This window comes from Cottoperca gobio, chromosome 11 (assembly GCF_900634415.1).
Source record: "Cottoperca gobio chromosome 11, fCotGob3.1, whole genome shotgun sequence".
NCBI classification, from domain to species: domain Eukaryota; kingdom Metazoa; phylum Chordata; class Actinopteri; order Perciformes; family Bovichtidae; genus Cottoperca; species Cottoperca gobio.
In genome coordinates, this window is record NC_041365.1 from 12,803,162 (window position 1) to 12,820,936 (window position 17,775).

Below are 17,775 nucleotides of genomic sequence, written 5' to 3' on the forward strand. Positions count from 1 at the left end.
ACTGTGGCAGTTGTCTGTTTTTTAATTGGGCACCATAAAAACAGCAAAGATTGAACTAATAACTTCATTTAAAAGCATCTGGGAAGTAAAATCTTGCAACAGGACAGATTTGATGAAAATAATAAAAATCCTTAATTCTCATCTATTGATAATAAATGGAAGAGTAATTGTGTTTCTACTAGGGCTCAATGTTTTTACTATTACAGATAAACAAGAAAATACTTTGTTTAAGGCTTACTATGTGGAACATCAACATGTTTTTCTACAAAACTAATTTTTAAATTTAACAATTGAATCCAAACAAGAACATTTCCGGGGTTATTTACGGACTAAATAGTCGCAACATTATAATTTACAGTACAAATCTGAGCCTTTGGTACTTCGATAAAACCAAAAATAGCAGTGCTATTTAATACCCAGCCCTATCATATCCCTTGATAATAGAAAATGTTTGAGATTACCATTTAGACTACACTATGTCAAAAAAACTCTACTGACATAGAGATCATAATGTTTTGTTCTGTAGTGCTGAAATTGTCAGGAAAACGTGTGATGACTGTATTTGCTTGATGAATCAGTAAACTCCCAGAGAACTGCCCTGTTTGAATCCACGCAGTGTATCTAAGAGAGGCTGCAGTCAGAGGCAGACATGGCGGTTGATCAGTCCCCCTTGTTAGAGCAAATTATGCAACACATCCACTTACACCTTTATGAGACTCTCGAGGAAAATATTTTACCTGTCCAACATTCTCATTAAATCCAGACTGATCGCCCACTCGCTCATTCAGCCTGCCTCGTTATAATCACTGGAGACCAACGCTGCGTATAGGAATGTGTTGTTAGTCAGCATGCTTGTTAGGGCCCTGCTCAGGTTAACAGCAGCAGCAAGTGCCGTCATCCCCCCCAAAATCACACGTCCAACACACTTTTAGCTCAGAATATTATTGGTTGATTTTGTAAGCAGATGCGTGTTAATGGCATTGTCTCTAAACTGGTGTGTCATGGTTTAAGATTGGAAAGTACAACAAACACAAGAATCTTACTGAGCCCATTTCATTTTTTTTCTTTCAGTTTAGTTTCTGGTTTTATTAAATTTGACGTAAAGCTATTATTGAAAACATTGATAAAATCTTAAAATGAGCTGTTTTGCATTGTGGCTGAATGAACCTCTAAGTCTTCAGTCAATTCTGGAGATCATATTGTATGAATGTTTATTTACATGCAAGCAAAAATAGATGTTCTTTTATATTTATGAAAGGACAGATGTAGTATAGCATTAACAACAAGATCATTGATGGGTGCCATGACTACTTCTGAACACATTTCTGTTATTTTTCAGTGATTAAGATATTAATGAGAAATACAAAAATGCCAATTAAGTCTATTAAATGTTTCCCCTGCTAGACAATTGTCCCTTTGTATGGTTCTCGGATCCTACCATTCCTAAAAATAATGTTTCAAAGTTTACAAAACTTCAGCTTTCACATGCAATTACAATCTATATTAAACTGTCAAATATGCTCCTTCTATATATCTTGTGCACAATCAACCATTTTGGGACTGAACAGTTATTTATAGTTAAAGCCCATTTTAAACCAAACTTATAAAAATGCAGTTTTGTTCACAGATCACAGTAAACAAAATCTGTATAGCGTTTCCATAATAACCAACACAAAGAACATGTTTTAGGTTTTACTTGTCTAACTACTGATCATTGGGCCACACAACAATGTCCTAAAAACACATTAATAGCATTTCAATGAACAACCAAACATACGAAACTCCAAAGAATCCAAATGTACATTATAGAGCTGGAAATATACAACAACGTGAATGTTTTTGAGTATGAAGATCAGTGTTGTCCTCTCAGAGTCAGTGTTTTCCAGCATGTCCGAGACGAAAAATGACATGCTATCAGATTCCTTCAGTCCTTCACTCCACCAACAACTCAAACTCCTCTGCCTCGTCAAACTCTGCGTTCATCTGGGCAGCCAGTGCTTCCAGCTCTGTGGAGCCTATCTGCTGGACCTTCCTCCTCCTTTTCTTCTCCTTCACCATTGCTACTCCGGGGATGTTTAAGTCTTTCTCGGGTGAAGCTAAACCACAGCCACCTGCCTCAAGCAAAGACGTGAATGAGTTCAGACCAGACAAGGATGCCTCCAGACCTTTCTTGGATTGCACGACTCTCCGCATCACCTCGGGGGTGTTCATCTTATCAAAGCCGAAAAGGTTCTCCCTGGAGTCGGGGCTGTTGAAGGACTTGTCGCTGAGTCTACTGTAGGACCGGCGCACTTTTTGCGACCACACCGCTTCCTCTGGAGCCGCTGCCGGCTGCTGGGGGCGAGAAGGGGCCGGCGGTGAGGAGGCGAGGATCGGTGAGAGAATAGTGGCCTTCTGCTTCTTCTTGACCGAGGAAGAGCCCCCACGACCAGGGACAGGACCCGGGGTCGATATCTTCGGCTGGCTCGGCGTGTTCTCCTTGTTATGCTCCGACGGTGCAACTGTTTTTCTGGGTGCTATTTTCCTCACAGTAATGGAGCGTTTAACAGCAATCGCCATTTTGTTGTCAGTGTTAACTTTAACGTTAGCTGGAGGAGAACTCAAGCGCGGTGACCGTCTTCTCTGCGACCCGTTAAGATTATTAGATTCCGCCATTACGTTTTTAGGAGTACCTTCGTTCATACTGACCGGTTTTCCTTGTGAGATAACCGATTATCTTTGGATTTACTTGACAATCGGTAGAGTAGTATCGCCACACGGGTGACACAAACAACAGCAGTTGCTCAAATTGCCCGCCCGAGTCGCGTTGAAAGGACGAAATTGCGTTTTCCGGTGACGACACCAGTCTGCGCCACCTATCTCAAACTTTTGCTGTGTAATCTGAACAGCCGAGGCTACAAAAGAGTCGTCTGCTATTTCCATAATATAAAGAAATAGTTCTGCTCATACCTGGTATACAGAATGGAGTATTTAGTCGGGATACAGGGACCTGATTTCGTCCTTGTCGCCTCCGATAATGTTGCAGCCAGCAGCATCCTTCAGATGAAACACGGTATGACAACGCGTTAGCTTAGCGTTAGCCATTTAGCCGGTTGAGTTAGCTAAAACCTGCTATCAAGACCTGTTTTCATAGTTTTTGTTCACATTTAGACCAGTTTGTTTTATTGAAAAGTACTGTTCAAAGCCTTTTGAATATATGATAACGTTATATTGCTGTGTAATGTGTAATTTCCACTATTAACACAATTATAGCCACATCATCTGAATGTAATTTGAGCTAGCAAAGAGAACCGTAGCCACGTTAAGTTAAAGTCGCGGATATATCTTTCTTATTCTGTTTTGAAGTTTGGATACTTTTTTTTTCCATAAATGTAACCGAGAGCAGTTTGTATATTCATGGACATGCCCTGTATTGAGTTAAATCAATGTCTTATGCTTTTAAAAAAGAAATCAAAATAAAGTTAGCACGGTTAGCATGAGTTGCCCAAGCAGGCTTCTGACAGTGAAAGTGAAAGAGATTTCTGATTTAACTTTGCTCACTCTGGCAGTCATATAGATCTAGATTTGCAACATCAACAAATAATTGTTTTGATGGGAACTATTTGTATTCACTGTTCAGGACATGGTAGTTGGCCAGCCTGATTATGGTAGGCTGATTCAGATCTTCTCAGGCGGTTGACCTCCAATCTTAGAGCAGATTTTCTTTTGGAGGAGCCGTTTTGACTCTAAAGTTGTTGACAAACACATGTAGCGTGTAGTATTACTGTAGAAATCATAACACACCACAGTACATGACCACTTCACTTGGATACTTTATGAAGGATGATAAAGAAAATATGTTTATTGTTTTTCAGACCAAGACAAGATGTTTAAACTAAGTGAGAAGATCTTGCTGCTGTGTGTTGGAGAAGCTGGAGACACGGCCCAGTTTGCAGAGTACATCCAGAAGAATGTTCAGCTGTACAAAATGAGGAACGGTAAGGACCTCTAAGATGATGGTTGGGTTGTAAAACTCTCCCTCCTTTTCCAAAGTGTCTAGTCATTGACAATGATGCCATATTGGAATGTAAATAGAGAGCACCTAAACATGTGTCTGACTTTCTTTTCCTTTTTTTTCATTCTCGTTTTAGGTTATGAACTCAGTCCATCTGCAGCGGCAAACTTCACACGAAAGAATCTTGCAGACTACCTTCGGAGCAGGGTAACTAACTATCATGATACTCACGCAATACTAATCCTTTTACAACACAGTCTATAAAAGATAACCACAAGATAATAACAAACACATGTTTGTTGTTCTTATTAACATTAAGTTGTCTGCTAAACCATATGAGCTTGGAGCTGTCTTTTGTAGTTTTATCAAGAGAAATATCCTGGAGTGTCTCCATTAACTGAGTGGGGAATTTCTTTTCAAATTATGAGTTGACAAATTCAGATCATGTCCTATGATAGCACACCTAAAACTCTCCAGAAAATATTATCCAGTTACTTTTTCATGTTCACGCAAACTGTAGCGATTTAGCTGTCTTGGTTTGTGAGGGTCACAACCTGCACAAATGATCCATTTTGACTTGGTGGTTTTTAAAAAAATCAAACTTGCATAGCCAAAGCATAAAAAGACCACATAACAAGGAGAAGAAAGTTCTGTGGGGTTTTTTTTTGGCTTGTATTACTTGACACGTTTATTAGAAATTCGTCCACTTTTTTATTTGTGTGTTGATTTGAAAATAGTTTGAAATAATTTGTTCCAGTCATCACTGGTTTTTTCTAAATGCAACGCTCTTTTTTTACTCTCAGCCCGTTAAACAGACATCAGCTTCCCATAAAACCAGTGTAGTAAACTTTATCTTGTAAGAACTATTTTCTCATGCCCTGGGAAGATGTTTTTAGTGAACAGTTTGATGAGAGATATGACTATAATCATAACCAAAGTAATTGTTTGATTTGAGGGGCACATTTTCTGTTTAGCTTCGTAGCCGCACACTATAGCATCAAGAGAGGATTTCTTTTTTTGAGTTAAGTAAAGTTTTGTTGGGTCCTCACAGCAGATGGCCAACACCATTATAACATTGAGTTTTTGATTGAGACTATAATCTCTTTGATGTACGTTCAGTTGAAATGCACATATTTACTTATTCAACACGATAATCTCAACTCACGTTTTTAAGAGAATAAGTAACCAGTTGCTCAGAATTCCCACTTTTTTTTGCTTTACCTGTGTGTTTAAACTTTTGCAAAGACGTTCAACACCTGTATCTTTGTATATTTCCTCACTTAACAAAACAGTAGCTAATTAATCCTCTGTACCAGTGAATTAAGCGTATTCACCGTGCAGTAATGAGTGAACATGCCTATAAATATTTTAATTTCTATTTTAACTTAATTACATTCCTCTGTTAGCATTTGCAATCTCATTTAGCTGCAGGGAACTAATGATAGAATCACAAATTAATTCCCATAAGTTAAAGTAATACTCAGTTCAATTGGCAGGGAGGGTAACATATGTGGCAGGTCTACTCATCCGTATCAAAAATGTGTTTTAATTTCTCCTTGAAATTATAATTATTTTTTTGTTGGCTAAAACAAATTTAAGACGCAAACACAATAGAGGCCACGCTTATCTCTTTGACGCGACACTGCTGTGATGTAGTATTAGAGATGTTCTGCTGGGAATTAGGTCTCCCTTGTAATTAGACCTCTGTTTGTGTCCTTATCAGCTTGAGACATCTAAGCTGAGCCACTAGATGTAATTTGACAGAGCCAGGTACATTTGTCAGCTTGTTGTGAGTGGTGACGGAGGTTTCTCCCTTTGAGACTTCCTGACAACACCTGAGCCCGCAGCACTGCCTCCACCAGTTGCTCAGGGTATATTAATAAAAAAACAAATACCATTGTTTTGACCTTAAACACGTCAATACCAAAATCTAACTTCAAAAAAGGTGCAGAATTACTCATTACTTACCTCAGCTTGGATTTTCAACCAGGGCAAGTTAACCAGCTAATTTATCCATCTACATATTTTTGAGTTGGCTTGTTTATTTATGCTGAACACGTCTTGGAAAGTGCAGTGCTTTTTGAAATGATGTGTGTCCTTAAGGCCTTGCAGAGACCTGAGAGCCATGCAGAAGCAAAATACACTTTTATATCAGGCAGTACAGTGGAAGGGACACGGGCAAGAACTAGATTTATGTGCATATTATATTTTTGTATGTGTGTGTGTGTGTATATATATATATATATATATATATATATATATATATATATATATATATATATATATATATATATATATATATATATATATATATATATATATATATATATATATATATATATATATATATATATATATATATATATGTATATATATGTATATGTATATATATATATATATATATGTATATATATATATATATATGTATATGTGCTAAGATAAACATTGAGACATAAACAAGGTATTTTATCAGTTATAAGAAGACTGTACTTACTTTTCACTTAATGTGAAGTTGTAAAGGTCAGTGGAGTTTAAAGGTTCAGTGTGTAAGATGCCAGAATTTAAACTTAAAATATAAACTGACATTATCAACAGAATGTGAAGAGGTAACAGTGTTGACGTTATGTCAAAGATGTCTTTGTATTGAGATATCTACTGAAGTTAGCACGCTAACTGACCAGCTGCGCTCCGTCCAGACTGTAATACCACTTGTTCCTCTAGAGGTGATAGTGAGTCAGTGTAGCTCCAGTCTGTACCTCAGTACAGAGGGAGAAGAAGTACAGCTGTCTGACTCGCTTGTGAATAGTACAGCCATGTTCTGTTTTATAGTTTGTTTATTGGATTACATTCAAAGTGGCAGAAACAAGAAAACCACCCGACACCTCCCCTCGTCCTCACAGCTGCTAGGAGGCTGTTTCTCTGAGCGTCTAGCTGTCGGCAGCTCCGGTAATCAGCGTAGCTTTAGTTAGCAGTTAGCTGGAGTTCAGTCACAGCACCGGGGAACTGCAGACTCCCTGTTGCTGCCGTTACACAGGTCCAGCAGCCCGCTGTGACTGCAGGGCTGGGGCTTGTTCTGTCTGAGCTCAAGTCTCTTCGATCGCTGCAGAGCGCCGGCTCAGCCGACCTCTCTCCTCCCCGGGGGGCTGCTCTCCTGGCTGCGCCGCCACCGGGAAGACAAGACGAATATGCGGGTCGTTTTCTAGTTTCTGCCACTTTTTTTCTAAAAGCAATAAACAATCTAACATAACGTTACGCGGACTACGGCCCCCGGTTCACATTAGTGCCCAGTAAACACGGATGGATGAGCCCCACGTGAAGATTATAAGACGGTAGTGGTTCTTGGTATTCTTCCACCGACTGACTGACGGGCATTACACAGGCGTAAATGCAATGCACAATATAAAGAATCCAATAAATATGACAAACTACTATTAAAATATGGACATTACAGATCGTATGGACCCAGTTCAGAGGTGAAATACTGCCCCCTATTTCTTCGGAGCAGGTGGCTCGGAATTACACATTGATCCTTTTAAGTTACACACCCGAGAGACTACAGACTAGTATTGAACATATTTATTATGTACTAATCATTGTCTCTTTTTGGTAATCTAGTTTAGGGACCAATGTTTTACTTTTTCTTTTAACAAAGTCAAATCAACTTATTTTTATATAACATAAACTCAGTAAAGTAGCTCAAAGGGCTTTACAATCTGAACGAAATGCAATACCGTGGAAAACAAACCTTTTTAACTGGAAAATATGTCCAACTGCTCAATGCATCAGTGTTAAAGAACTTAAAGTAATTACAGTGTACCAAGTGTCGCCATATCAAAACGGCAAAAAACAAAGATATTACATTTGTCACACAGGACTGGAAACTCATCAAATCCTCACATTTGAGAAGCTCGAACAACAGAGGGGGTTTTTCTTTTGCTTCATGACTTAAAGTTACAATCTCAAAGATCGCCGCTTCGATCTCTTGTGTTGTGTTCTTACATCTCTCTTCCTAGAGATCCAAAGTGTCGTCAATTGTGATTTAAATAAATAAATATATCCGGGAATGTGGCCACCGACACCCAGTTAGTAAAACTGTAAACACGAGGGTTTTCATCCGTGGGCCAAAGATGCCATCATTCGGGGATAGATGGTGACCGACATTTATTCAAATGAAAATCTCCGAGGTTATTACTTTAAATCCATAATCACAATAGTTGCTGGTTATTTTTCTGCATATTGACTAATCAATGAATGAACTAATTGAGTCAGCTGTACATATTGTACATGTGTTTTACCTTGTAGTACATGACTCATGTTAGTGTATGTGGATTAAGATGTTACGCCCCTCGCTCAAGTCAGCTCTGCTTCTCGTATCCATGCGTCGTATCTCTTGCACTAATTTGTTAAGAGTAGTGCAGCCGCTGCCTGTCACAATAGCAGACGGGTGAAAATAATTACAAAAAACAATTAGTGTGGCAGAGAAGGGAATGTGGGACACATCGAACGGGGGATAGGGTTAGAGCTGGAGCAGGAGGAGGAGGAGGTGTGGGGGTCCCAGGGGGAAACAACCAGGCCCAGTAGACGACACTACACAGACTGGAGTGTGAGAACGAGTAGGAGTCAACATACACACACATACAATATGCAGCAGGGACCTATAGGATCAGGATCGTTTTTATTCTGTCAAGGTTGTTCATGTTGTGGAGGATAACATTTATATTCATGTCTTGCCATAAGCTGCGAGTGTATCGTTATTTTTGTGCCTCACGGTTATGAATTTGGTTTTTATGAGTGCAGGATTTACTAATGCTGCGTTCTCAGGAGTGCTCAGAAACTGAAGCAATAGCAGTTTCTCTGCTGCATCCCACACCTTCCTCCAGCTATGCTCTTCTCACATTCATCAACCTCCAGAGTACATGGACATTTGCAAATTATGTTGTATAAACAGGTTTTTTTTATGGTGTTTTTTCCCCCCAGAACATCTTGAGTATGTAGAATACGTAATGTGTGTTGTCCATTTGAATGTAAAAATCGTTTAATATCAACTAGAAGTAACAGTTCTTTAACAAACATGCAGGAGATCCATTTTGACCTGTTTTGGGGTCTTATTTGAGCCAAAAATGATCCTCTTTGAAGAAGTGTGTTACTTAAACAATTTAGTAAAATTGCTTTATCACAATGTTAGTGAAAGGTTTGTTGTCATCGTTCAAGCGACTTTAAAAGATTAAACGTTTGGTCTACAAAGTGCCAGAAAATATTTTTCAAATGTGCAGATTTCTCCAAACACAAAGTAACTTAACTTCTTTAGAGTTCTTATTTTGTTTGACCCTCAAACACAAAGAAATTCAATTAACAGCATCAAATCCTCACATTTGAGAATCTGGAAACAGTGAATTTGCGGCAAATGAAAACATTTTCAACAACAAGAACAGCATAGATTAAGCCCATTTGTTGACTAAAACCAAATTTAATGTAGATGAAAAACGCCTGTAGTCCAAGACTACGCTCAGTTCTTGTCTAGGGACGTGGCTGCATATGTTGGAATTTATTTTAATTAATCTGATTAAATCATTGCAGATTCAAGTTGAGCCCAGACAGAAAGGAGAGATAATGATCTGCGTCTGTATATCACATTTTTCTTTTTTCTGTCCTTAAATCATCTTCTGAACCCCCCCCCTCCCCCAAAAGAAAATCATGTGATCCCACTGGCACATCCAGACCCTTAGGTTAAAAACCACTCGCTGATAAATGAATCAGTGGTATATTGTTAATTCTGATGGCCTTATTCCTGCAGGATAAATTACAGATGAGTCCTTTAGTCTGAAAGATGTCATACCCCAGTGGCTGCAGACCTCCGGGAGGTGTAGTTAGCTAAAGTCAGCAGAGCATGTCGACGCAGAGTAAGCGAAACCCTGTTCACATACGACTGTGTGCCTACCAGCCTGCCGTCCAGAAAAACAACTTTGCTAACCTCTGGAGTACTGCATTCACTCAAGCTTTAGAGAGGAGACAAAGAAGGGAAGAAGAAAAAAAAAAAACCCAGCGGTAAGCATAATCACCTGAGGCCTCGACTCTGCTGCATGCATATCGGTAATGATACACATGAAATTCACCACAGAGCAAAACAACAACTGCAAAGTTTTAGGGGCATAGAAACTCAGCATCTGCTCTGCCTCTATTTGCTTTAGCTTCCTGTCTGATGTGCTGTAATATTTGCAAAAAATTGCGTATTGAAGATTAACAGACTAAATTGATATTGAATTGACAAGTGTAGGTAGGTGTCTGAGACATGATGAGGTTAAATAGATACAGCAAGGGGAGGCAGACTGTTTATAAATATATTTGATTTTCTTTGGGAGAATATTTAGAAGCCTAAAAGCCTTACGGTCATCAGTGTGTGTGTGTGTGTGTGTGTGTGTGTGTGTGTATGTATGTATGTGGATATTTGCTCTGCAGTAGGCTGAAGAAGCAAAAAAGATGTAAATCTGTAAAGTTTGAGCCGTTTTAAGGTTTTTCCCATCATGCCGCAGCAACAGTTAGCCTCTGTGCGGTGGTGATCTACAGCTGGCCCCATATGGGTTTGTAAAATATTTTGTAGCAGGGGCGGGCACACAATGGGTACAAATAATTACTGGAGCCATATTGCACACGACTCCCCTGCTCCTGCACAGATGAACAATTAATACAGCAGATTGAGGAGAAATGCCAATAAAGAGAACATGCCCCGGGGCAGGGTGCAAAAATAGGGGGAGAGAGGGAGGAGGTGGGAGGAAGGAAAGGAGGGGAGGGAGTGCTGGAACGTGGAAGCAGGAGCGTTTGGGGAGGAGTTTGTGATGATTTTTAGCGGCCTGACCTTAATTTGTGTCACAACTAAAGCTGTTTTGAATCCTACGCTGCCAATGTCTTAAAGGAATAGTGACATTTGTTAGGCGCCTTTTCAATTTCTGGTCGAGAGTTGGATGAGAGGATCGATACCTCTCTTGTCTGTACACTAAACATGAAGCTACTGCCAGAGGCACGTTAGTTAGCTTAGCACAAAGGCTGGAAACGGAGGGGGAAACAGCTAGCCCGGCTCTGTCCAGTGGTAGCAACTAACTGTCTACCAGCACCTCTAAAGCTCTCCAATTAACAACAAAGCTGCAGCGATTTAATCCATTGACAGGAAATATATCTGCTAATGTTTTGATGATTAATCCTCAAGTCAGTTGGTTATAGCTTCTTAAATGGGAGACTTTCTTGTTTCTCAAAATGCTAATAAATTGAATACTTTTTGGGGTGTAGGAAAATATAACCGGCATTGTTTTTAGTTTTCTGATGATGAAAATAATTGTTAGTTGTCGGCTTAATTGACACGTTTTATATCTTGTTTGTTGAATCTATACAAGAAAACAAATATTAAAAGCTACACGTTGTTTACGGTAGTTTCTGTTCTGGATTATCTCTCGGCTACAGTTCTGTAAACCAGGCTAGCATTTCCCCCCGAGTTTCCAGTCTTTGTGCTAAGCTAAGCTAAGCGGCTGCTCGCTCCAGCTGCATTTTTGCTGTACACGCATGAGTGGTATCAATCTTCTCCTCTAACTCTTGGCAAGAATACTAAACAAAAGTGTTTCCCAGGATGTCAAACTATTCTCCCCAAAAACACCATGTGGAGCGGGTTTGTGTCTTCTGAAGGCGGCGGAAGCGGTGCACAGTTGAAGCTTTTGTTTCGTGGCACAAGGCTGGCCTTGTTTGGCTGAGAGCAAGCGTTGCAGTGGGGGGGGGATAAAACATACGATGTGTATTGTTTGCATGTGAACGTGGGTGTGAGTTCAGGTGGCTGGGTTAACAAGGTGCCTGGTTACCTCCTAGGTGACATGGGAAGCGAAGGTTATTTTGATGCCAAGTTCATATTATTGTTACATTGTAACCAGCGAGACAGGTGTCTTGTGGGTGGGGGTGACGCCACTGGGGCCTTCGCAGGCTCACGGAGGAGTTGAAGCGCACACACATGTAAACACACACACACTAAGATATTCAACCTGAGATTCACGCTCGTTCACAAACACCCTCTTCTTTCTCACATGTGTGCGTTCAAAACCATCGTTAACACACAGACTAAAGCCTACTCCACAGGGAGCATAACGATCATCATCATTGCCCTTGTGGCAAACATGGCGCTAACACACAAGTCGCAGAAATAAGCAGCTTGGCTCAGAGATAAATTGAAATGAGAGAGCAGGTGTACAGATCACAACTCGCCTGGCGTCACATGAATCACATTTGCCTCCCTGCACAACATAAAATACAGTATTATATTTTATCTTGTTGCATTTTAACCCAAAACACTGCAGTGCTTCTAACTCAGTCGAGAATTTAGGCCATAAGTTGTTTTGAAATCCCCCCAAAATTGACTAGTTTTTAAAGGGATTTTTTTAAAGGAGGAACAGTAGCTTGCAACAGTGAAGGGAACATTTGTGTTTTGGAGGAAGAGAAAGGAGAAGAGGCTGGAAGCGTAAAATATGTAATTTAAAAAGAAAAGGGGGGGGGGGGAGGAAGGGGCAAGAGAAACGACTTTAGAAGTTTTTAATGAGCCCTGGCGCTACTCCAGGGCACAGGGTGAAGGCGGTGGAGAGGGGAGGAGGGAGGGAGGTAAAGAAGGGATGAAGAGGGAGGGCGGGAGGAAGGGCGCCATGGAGGAGCAACAGGGGTGCTGACTCCCAGCAGATGTCACACTACCAGTGAGACCCCGATTCCCCCTCCTCAAACACACACACACTCACCTCCTTTGCCCTGTGTCCCCTTTCACCTTTCCTCTCCCTGCACCCTCTCCAGCTACCCCTCCCTGTGCTCTTCTCACTGATGTTTATGCTGCGTTAATGTCAAGAAGTTGTACTTTTCAAGTGGTAAGATGTCTTTATCTCGTGAACCGACAGCCAGTGTAGCCATACGTATACTGAGGGTCATGTTGGCACCTCTAATTGGAGAGAAGTAACCGTTTAAATGCAATATTGTGCAACATGATGGTAAAATACACATCGCATATACTCGTGTTTGCAAATCCAGGCAGTTGCCAGCTGTTATGCTTTCTGTGATGCTTACACATGATGTTCATTTCACAAAGGAAACCCGTGACAACAGTTTTACTGTATGTAGTATGTCTTCTGTGGTTCTGGAGTAGTTTAAGGGAGTGTTCACACCTAGTCTGACTGGCCGGATGTAGACCGTGGGTATAAGCCGGCCATTGGCTCATGAAAGCCGATCAGCGTTTTGATTCTCCTGACGTTGTTGAACCAGAAATAAAGGAATAAATAGCTGTCAGTAGCACCCAGAGCTCTACGATAGTACCTCATATTTGTGAGACCTAATGAAAATCTATATTATTGTATATGTATAAACAATAACTGCACTCTCGTATTTATGCCTAATTTCGATGGTGTTATGTTGAGTGTTATTCCGACATCCCTAAATCCCTTCTCGTAGATCTGAATATTAAATCTCCCTCCTCTGTCTCCAGACTCCATATCATGTGAACCTGTTGCTGGCGGGCTACGATGACACAGACGGCCCCGGTCTCTACTACATGGACTACCTGTCTTCCCTGGCCAAGGCCCCCTTCGCTGCCCACGGCTACGGAGCCTTCCTCACTCTCTCCATCCTTGACCAGCACTACAGACCAGGTCAGTGCAGAGAAATGCCTCGTCCATGTGTTTGATTTCTGTTTATTATTCCTGTGAGACTGACTGACTGGAAACACATGAGAGAGAAATAAAGAATATGATGCAGTAGAGCGTTGGTTGCGGAGGTTATGGAGTTGATTCACACTCTGGTCCCGGTACAGACTCGTGTCACTGTGAGGGCTCCTGTTAATGAAACTATTCTACCTAATGGCAAATGATAAGTGTAAAAACAAGACAACTATTTGTGGTGAAAATATCCCTGATAAATCTGACAAACGAGCATCAAATGTTTTTAGCAATTAACTTGTTATTCTTCCAGAAAATGGCATCATGCTCCCCCCCCCCCCCCCCCCCCGTTCTCCCAAATACTACACTGCAACATCCACTTAATTTCTCAGTTAAAAAATGAAAGCCGCTTTTCCTCTTCATTTTTAATCAAATTTATGTCTCCGTCATTCCCCTCCCATTTCAGCATTCTCATTTTCTTAATTTTTTTTTCTGTTCTAGATCTGACCCGAGATGAGGCGGTGGAACTGTTGAAGAAGTGCATTGAGGAAGTGAGTTCAAGAAGTTTTACGCCAGATATTATTTAAATATGAATAAGAATTATAAGCGTCCTATTGAATCGTCTATTGTGTTGCTCAGCCTCTCGGATACAAACTTAGCTCTGCAAAAGTGTCCTCCGTGTACTCGGAGGGAAGTTAGAAAATTCACTCGCATAGATTTCCTCTAATTTATGGGAATCCAAAAGTGAGACGTCCATTCAATCTGCACTGACCTTCGATCCGACCTTTGTTCCTGAAATGAAACCGTCGAGCTCGTAGCCACACTGCGAGCCTTGATCAATCATTTTAGATATTGTTAATAAGTTTGCAAGATATTAACGGCGGGGGCTTGGTGGGATTTTTAAACAGCTGTTTGTGAAGATTACACTTAACTAAGCACGCCAGAGGGGATAAATAGACTCTGTGTGGGGGGATTGATACATTTTGTAAAAGGAAGCATATCTGTGTGTCGGGAGTCAGGCGAGTGACTGGTGTCAACGGTGGCCGTTAAGTGAACTGCAGTCGTGCAGCTCGTTCGAGGTCGCTCTCCTTTAGCACTAGCTTGCCATTTGCAAATTACTTTATCAGCTGACGTTACAACGCCACCAACACCAGATTCATGCCGCACTGCCAATTTTCAGCGGCTGCGGCTCAGGAGGTAGCGTGGTCGTCCAGAGGTTGGAGGGTCAGTGGTTCGATCCCAGCCCCTGCAGACAGCATGTCAAAGTGTCCTTGTACAAGATACTGAACCCCAAATTACTCCGTGCGTGCACTAGCGAGCTGATGTTCACCTTGTATGGTAGCCACTGACTGTGACTGTGCTGATCACAAAGATTGGAAAGGCGCAATATAAATGCAGTCTATTTACCTTAACTTCGCTTAGCTTAGGTTACAGTTGGCCGCCCCTACTTTGTATCGCTCTTGACTAGTCCAAAACAATTGTTTGTTATACACGATCATCGATCTGGAACTGGTTGTTTCGTAATATTAACTGATAAAGGACTTTGCAACAATAAGCTAGTCAATCCAGCCGCGGGAGTCTGGATGAATTAGCTGACTTCATCCACTAAAGAAAGACCGTATTTTGCTACGTTAGCTACACACTGTTGGTGCTGTAGGGGAGCTGAGGAGAGGCAAGGCACTCAGCAGCGCTCATCCTTTTAGATTTTCTCTGCAAAACCCTCCGAGTCCTTTTTAGAAATCACAGAAATGACATAGAAATCCGTCCACAGGCTGTTGTAGGCAACAGTCGTTGAAGGTCTCAGTTTTTACAGAAGTTACAAAGCGCTTAATACATGTACATTGCTTCACAAAGTAACTTTAATTGTCAGTACCCCACTCAGTTTATCAATCTGCTTCTCCTTTATTTTCTGTTTCTGCTTTACTTGATTCTTGCTTATTCATGCCTTAATATTTCTCGTCTCGTTCTCCCCCCTCCAGCTGAAGAAGCGCTTCATCCTGAACCTTCCCTCCTTCACTGTCCGTTTGATTGACAAGGAGGGCATCCATGACCTGGAGAAGCTCTCCGCCGGCGCCAAGTGACCGCTCACTGCTTAACTATCAACTCTCACGCCCTCGTTTCGCTCCTTTTTTTTTTTTTGTACCGTTGACCTCCATGCTCTTTCTGTTCCAATAAAAAGTGACACACAGTTCAGATACAAGCTCTTTGTCCCTGTGGTGCTTTCTCATTGCTCTCTAGTCTACTCATCTGCACATAGAAAGAGAACAGCCTTCTGGCTGTGTACTTTTGCACTTTTGCTCATGCTTGTACACGTGTAATAAAACACGCATGCACATTCGGTGTTACTTAAAAACAGGAAAAGTAATGTTCTGATGGAATCTTATTCCCTAAATGATCAAACTACACAGAAACATGGGTAGTATTTATTGTAGAAGTAAAGATGTTTAGTTCAAATGGTGTTTTAGAGCTCATATGTATTGTATATTAGTTTTCAAGCAATAAGAAGCAGAAGAAGAAGGCATACTTTATTAATCCCTTTTGAGGGGAAATTTAATTTACAAATACAGTTTACAAGCGCTGTGATTTACAAATGTAATTTAGTATGAAGTGACTAGATGCTCGCTGCTGGATGTTCAAAACAAGGTCGTTGTTTTCTCACATTTATAACCAGGAACCCTGAAGTCAATCAAATCCATGTCGTCAATTAAAACCTCTCAAAATATGTCCTGAAAGAAATTACCATAGAGCTGTATCAACACCGCTCTGTTGGCAAATAAACATAAAAAAACAAACAAAGTTGGCATCAGCTGCAGAACTAATGAATCGGGTCACGTACAGGTGTTCTGATAGTGATTCAGTCTGAAAGGCCTGAGCAGGGTTTGTTAAAAACAAATCCAGGTTAGCTTCAGGTACGTTTCAATACTGTATGTGTTTTGCACCCTCTGTTTAATTCAATAACAACCAATACACAACACAGTTTTGAAAGTTGAAATATGAACCAAAATAATCTTGTGCCATGAAGATCAGATCCATTCACTTAACACTGAACTCTGTGACGGCCAACGAGCAGAAGTCCTACTGCTGTAAATAATCCTGACTCAAACTCTGCTTACCAGCTTTTCTTCTAGGGATTTCAATCACATCTTGCACTCTTCTTCAGCAGAGGCAGTTTGCTCAGTCAGTTTTCATGGAAATGGCTCAGTTTGTATCTTCTGATGAATATGACAAAGTACCATAAATGTGACATATTTACAATGATAACCTGCTCTGGTACTACAGTTCCACTCATGTGATTACAAATGAGCAACATCAATTAAAAGCTCTGAAGAACAAACTGCTACTGTAACTCCCACAAATAACAGAAGTAGCCAAGTTAATGCACGTATCTCTTTTGTTCTTGCTTCCTTATTGAACAGGCTGATGTGTCAGTAGTCGAACTATGAAACCTAACCCTTTTTCTAAATTTGTTGGGAGAAGCTCACCATAAACCAGATCTCAAACGTCTTGCTAAATATTTTGTGAAGCACACCTAGTGTATATGAAAATGAAACAACTCGAATGAAAGCATTGAATTCCTGCACACTGTCAGCACTGTGGTTATTGAAAATGCAACGTTTTCGTTACCTTTGTCAGGCATCAAATTCACAATATGAAACAACATCTCGATGCTAAAGCCACAGGCTGCATTTTTAGTAGATGTGCTGACAGTGTGCAAGGAATTCAACTCTTTGTTTTAAATGTATTTGTTACTGAAATTGGTTTTGAAAGATCAAGAAGGGGCCTGTCGGCAGGTGGAAAATAACTGAGTACATTTTCTCAAGTACTGTACTCATCATGGATTTTAGGTATTTGTACCTATTTTCTTTTCATTCCACTTTCTTCTTCTACTCCATTACCTTTCAGAGGGAAATATTGTGCTTTTTAATCCGCCACAATTACTCACAGCTTTAGTTACAAGTTACTTTACAATTTACTTTAAATATGTGCACATTGACAGAAAATTAATTGGCAACTATTTTAAATGTTTAATTCATTTTTAAAGAAAAATCATTTCATGGTTCCAGCTTCCTAAATGTGATGATTTACTGCTTTTTCTTTTAATTATTTAGAATTGATCTG

General features: G+C 40.4%; 2 protein-coding genes across 2 annotated transcripts; one reads left to right on the forward strand and one right to left on the reverse strand.

Annotated features, from left to right (window-relative positions):
* Nucleotides 1-1,181: 1,181 nt before the first annotated feature.
* On the reverse strand, nt 1,182-2,825 carry cdca5 (cell division cycle associated 5). Its single transcript, XM_029443264.1, has one exon. It carries the CDS (start codon nt 2,680-2,682, stop codon nt 1,933-1,935), a length of 750 nt encoding a protein of 249 aa, XP_029299124.1. The 5' UTR covers nt 2,683-2,825; the 3' UTR covers nt 1,182-1,932.
* Nucleotides 2,826-2,913: 88 nt separating this feature from the next.
* On the forward strand, nt 2,914-15,856 carry psmb2 (proteasome 20S subunit beta 2). Its single transcript, XM_029443265.1, has 6 exons — nt 2,914-3,052; nt 3,855-3,977; nt 4,131-4,201; nt 13,488-13,650; nt 14,158-14,207; nt 15,636-15,856. Exons 1-6 carry the CDS (start codon nt 2,962-2,964, stop codon nt 15,735-15,737), a joined length of 600 nt encoding a protein of 199 aa, XP_029299125.1. The 5' UTR covers nt 2,914-2,961; the 3' UTR covers nt 15,738-15,856.
* The last annotated feature ends 1,919 nt before the right edge of the window (nt 15,857-17,775 follow it).

Bases quoted from the DNA above. Each gene is read 5' to 3' on its own strand.
- cdca5 (XM_029443264.1), bottom strand. From the start codon at position 2,682: ATGAACGAAGGTACTCCTAAAAACGTAATGGCGGAATCTAATAATCTT.
- psmb2 (XM_029443265.1), top strand. From the start codon at position 2,962: ATGGAGTATTTAGTCGGGATACAGGGACCTGATTTCGTCCTTGTCGCC. The intron at 3,978-4,130 runs GTAAGGACCTCT...TTCTCGTTTTAG, and splicing joins GCTGTACAAAATGAGGAACG to GTTATGAACTCAGTCCATCT. The intron at 13,651-14,157 runs GTCAGTGCAGAG...TTTCTGTTCTAG, and splicing joins TGACCAGCACTACAGACCAG to ATCTGACCCGAGATGAGGCG.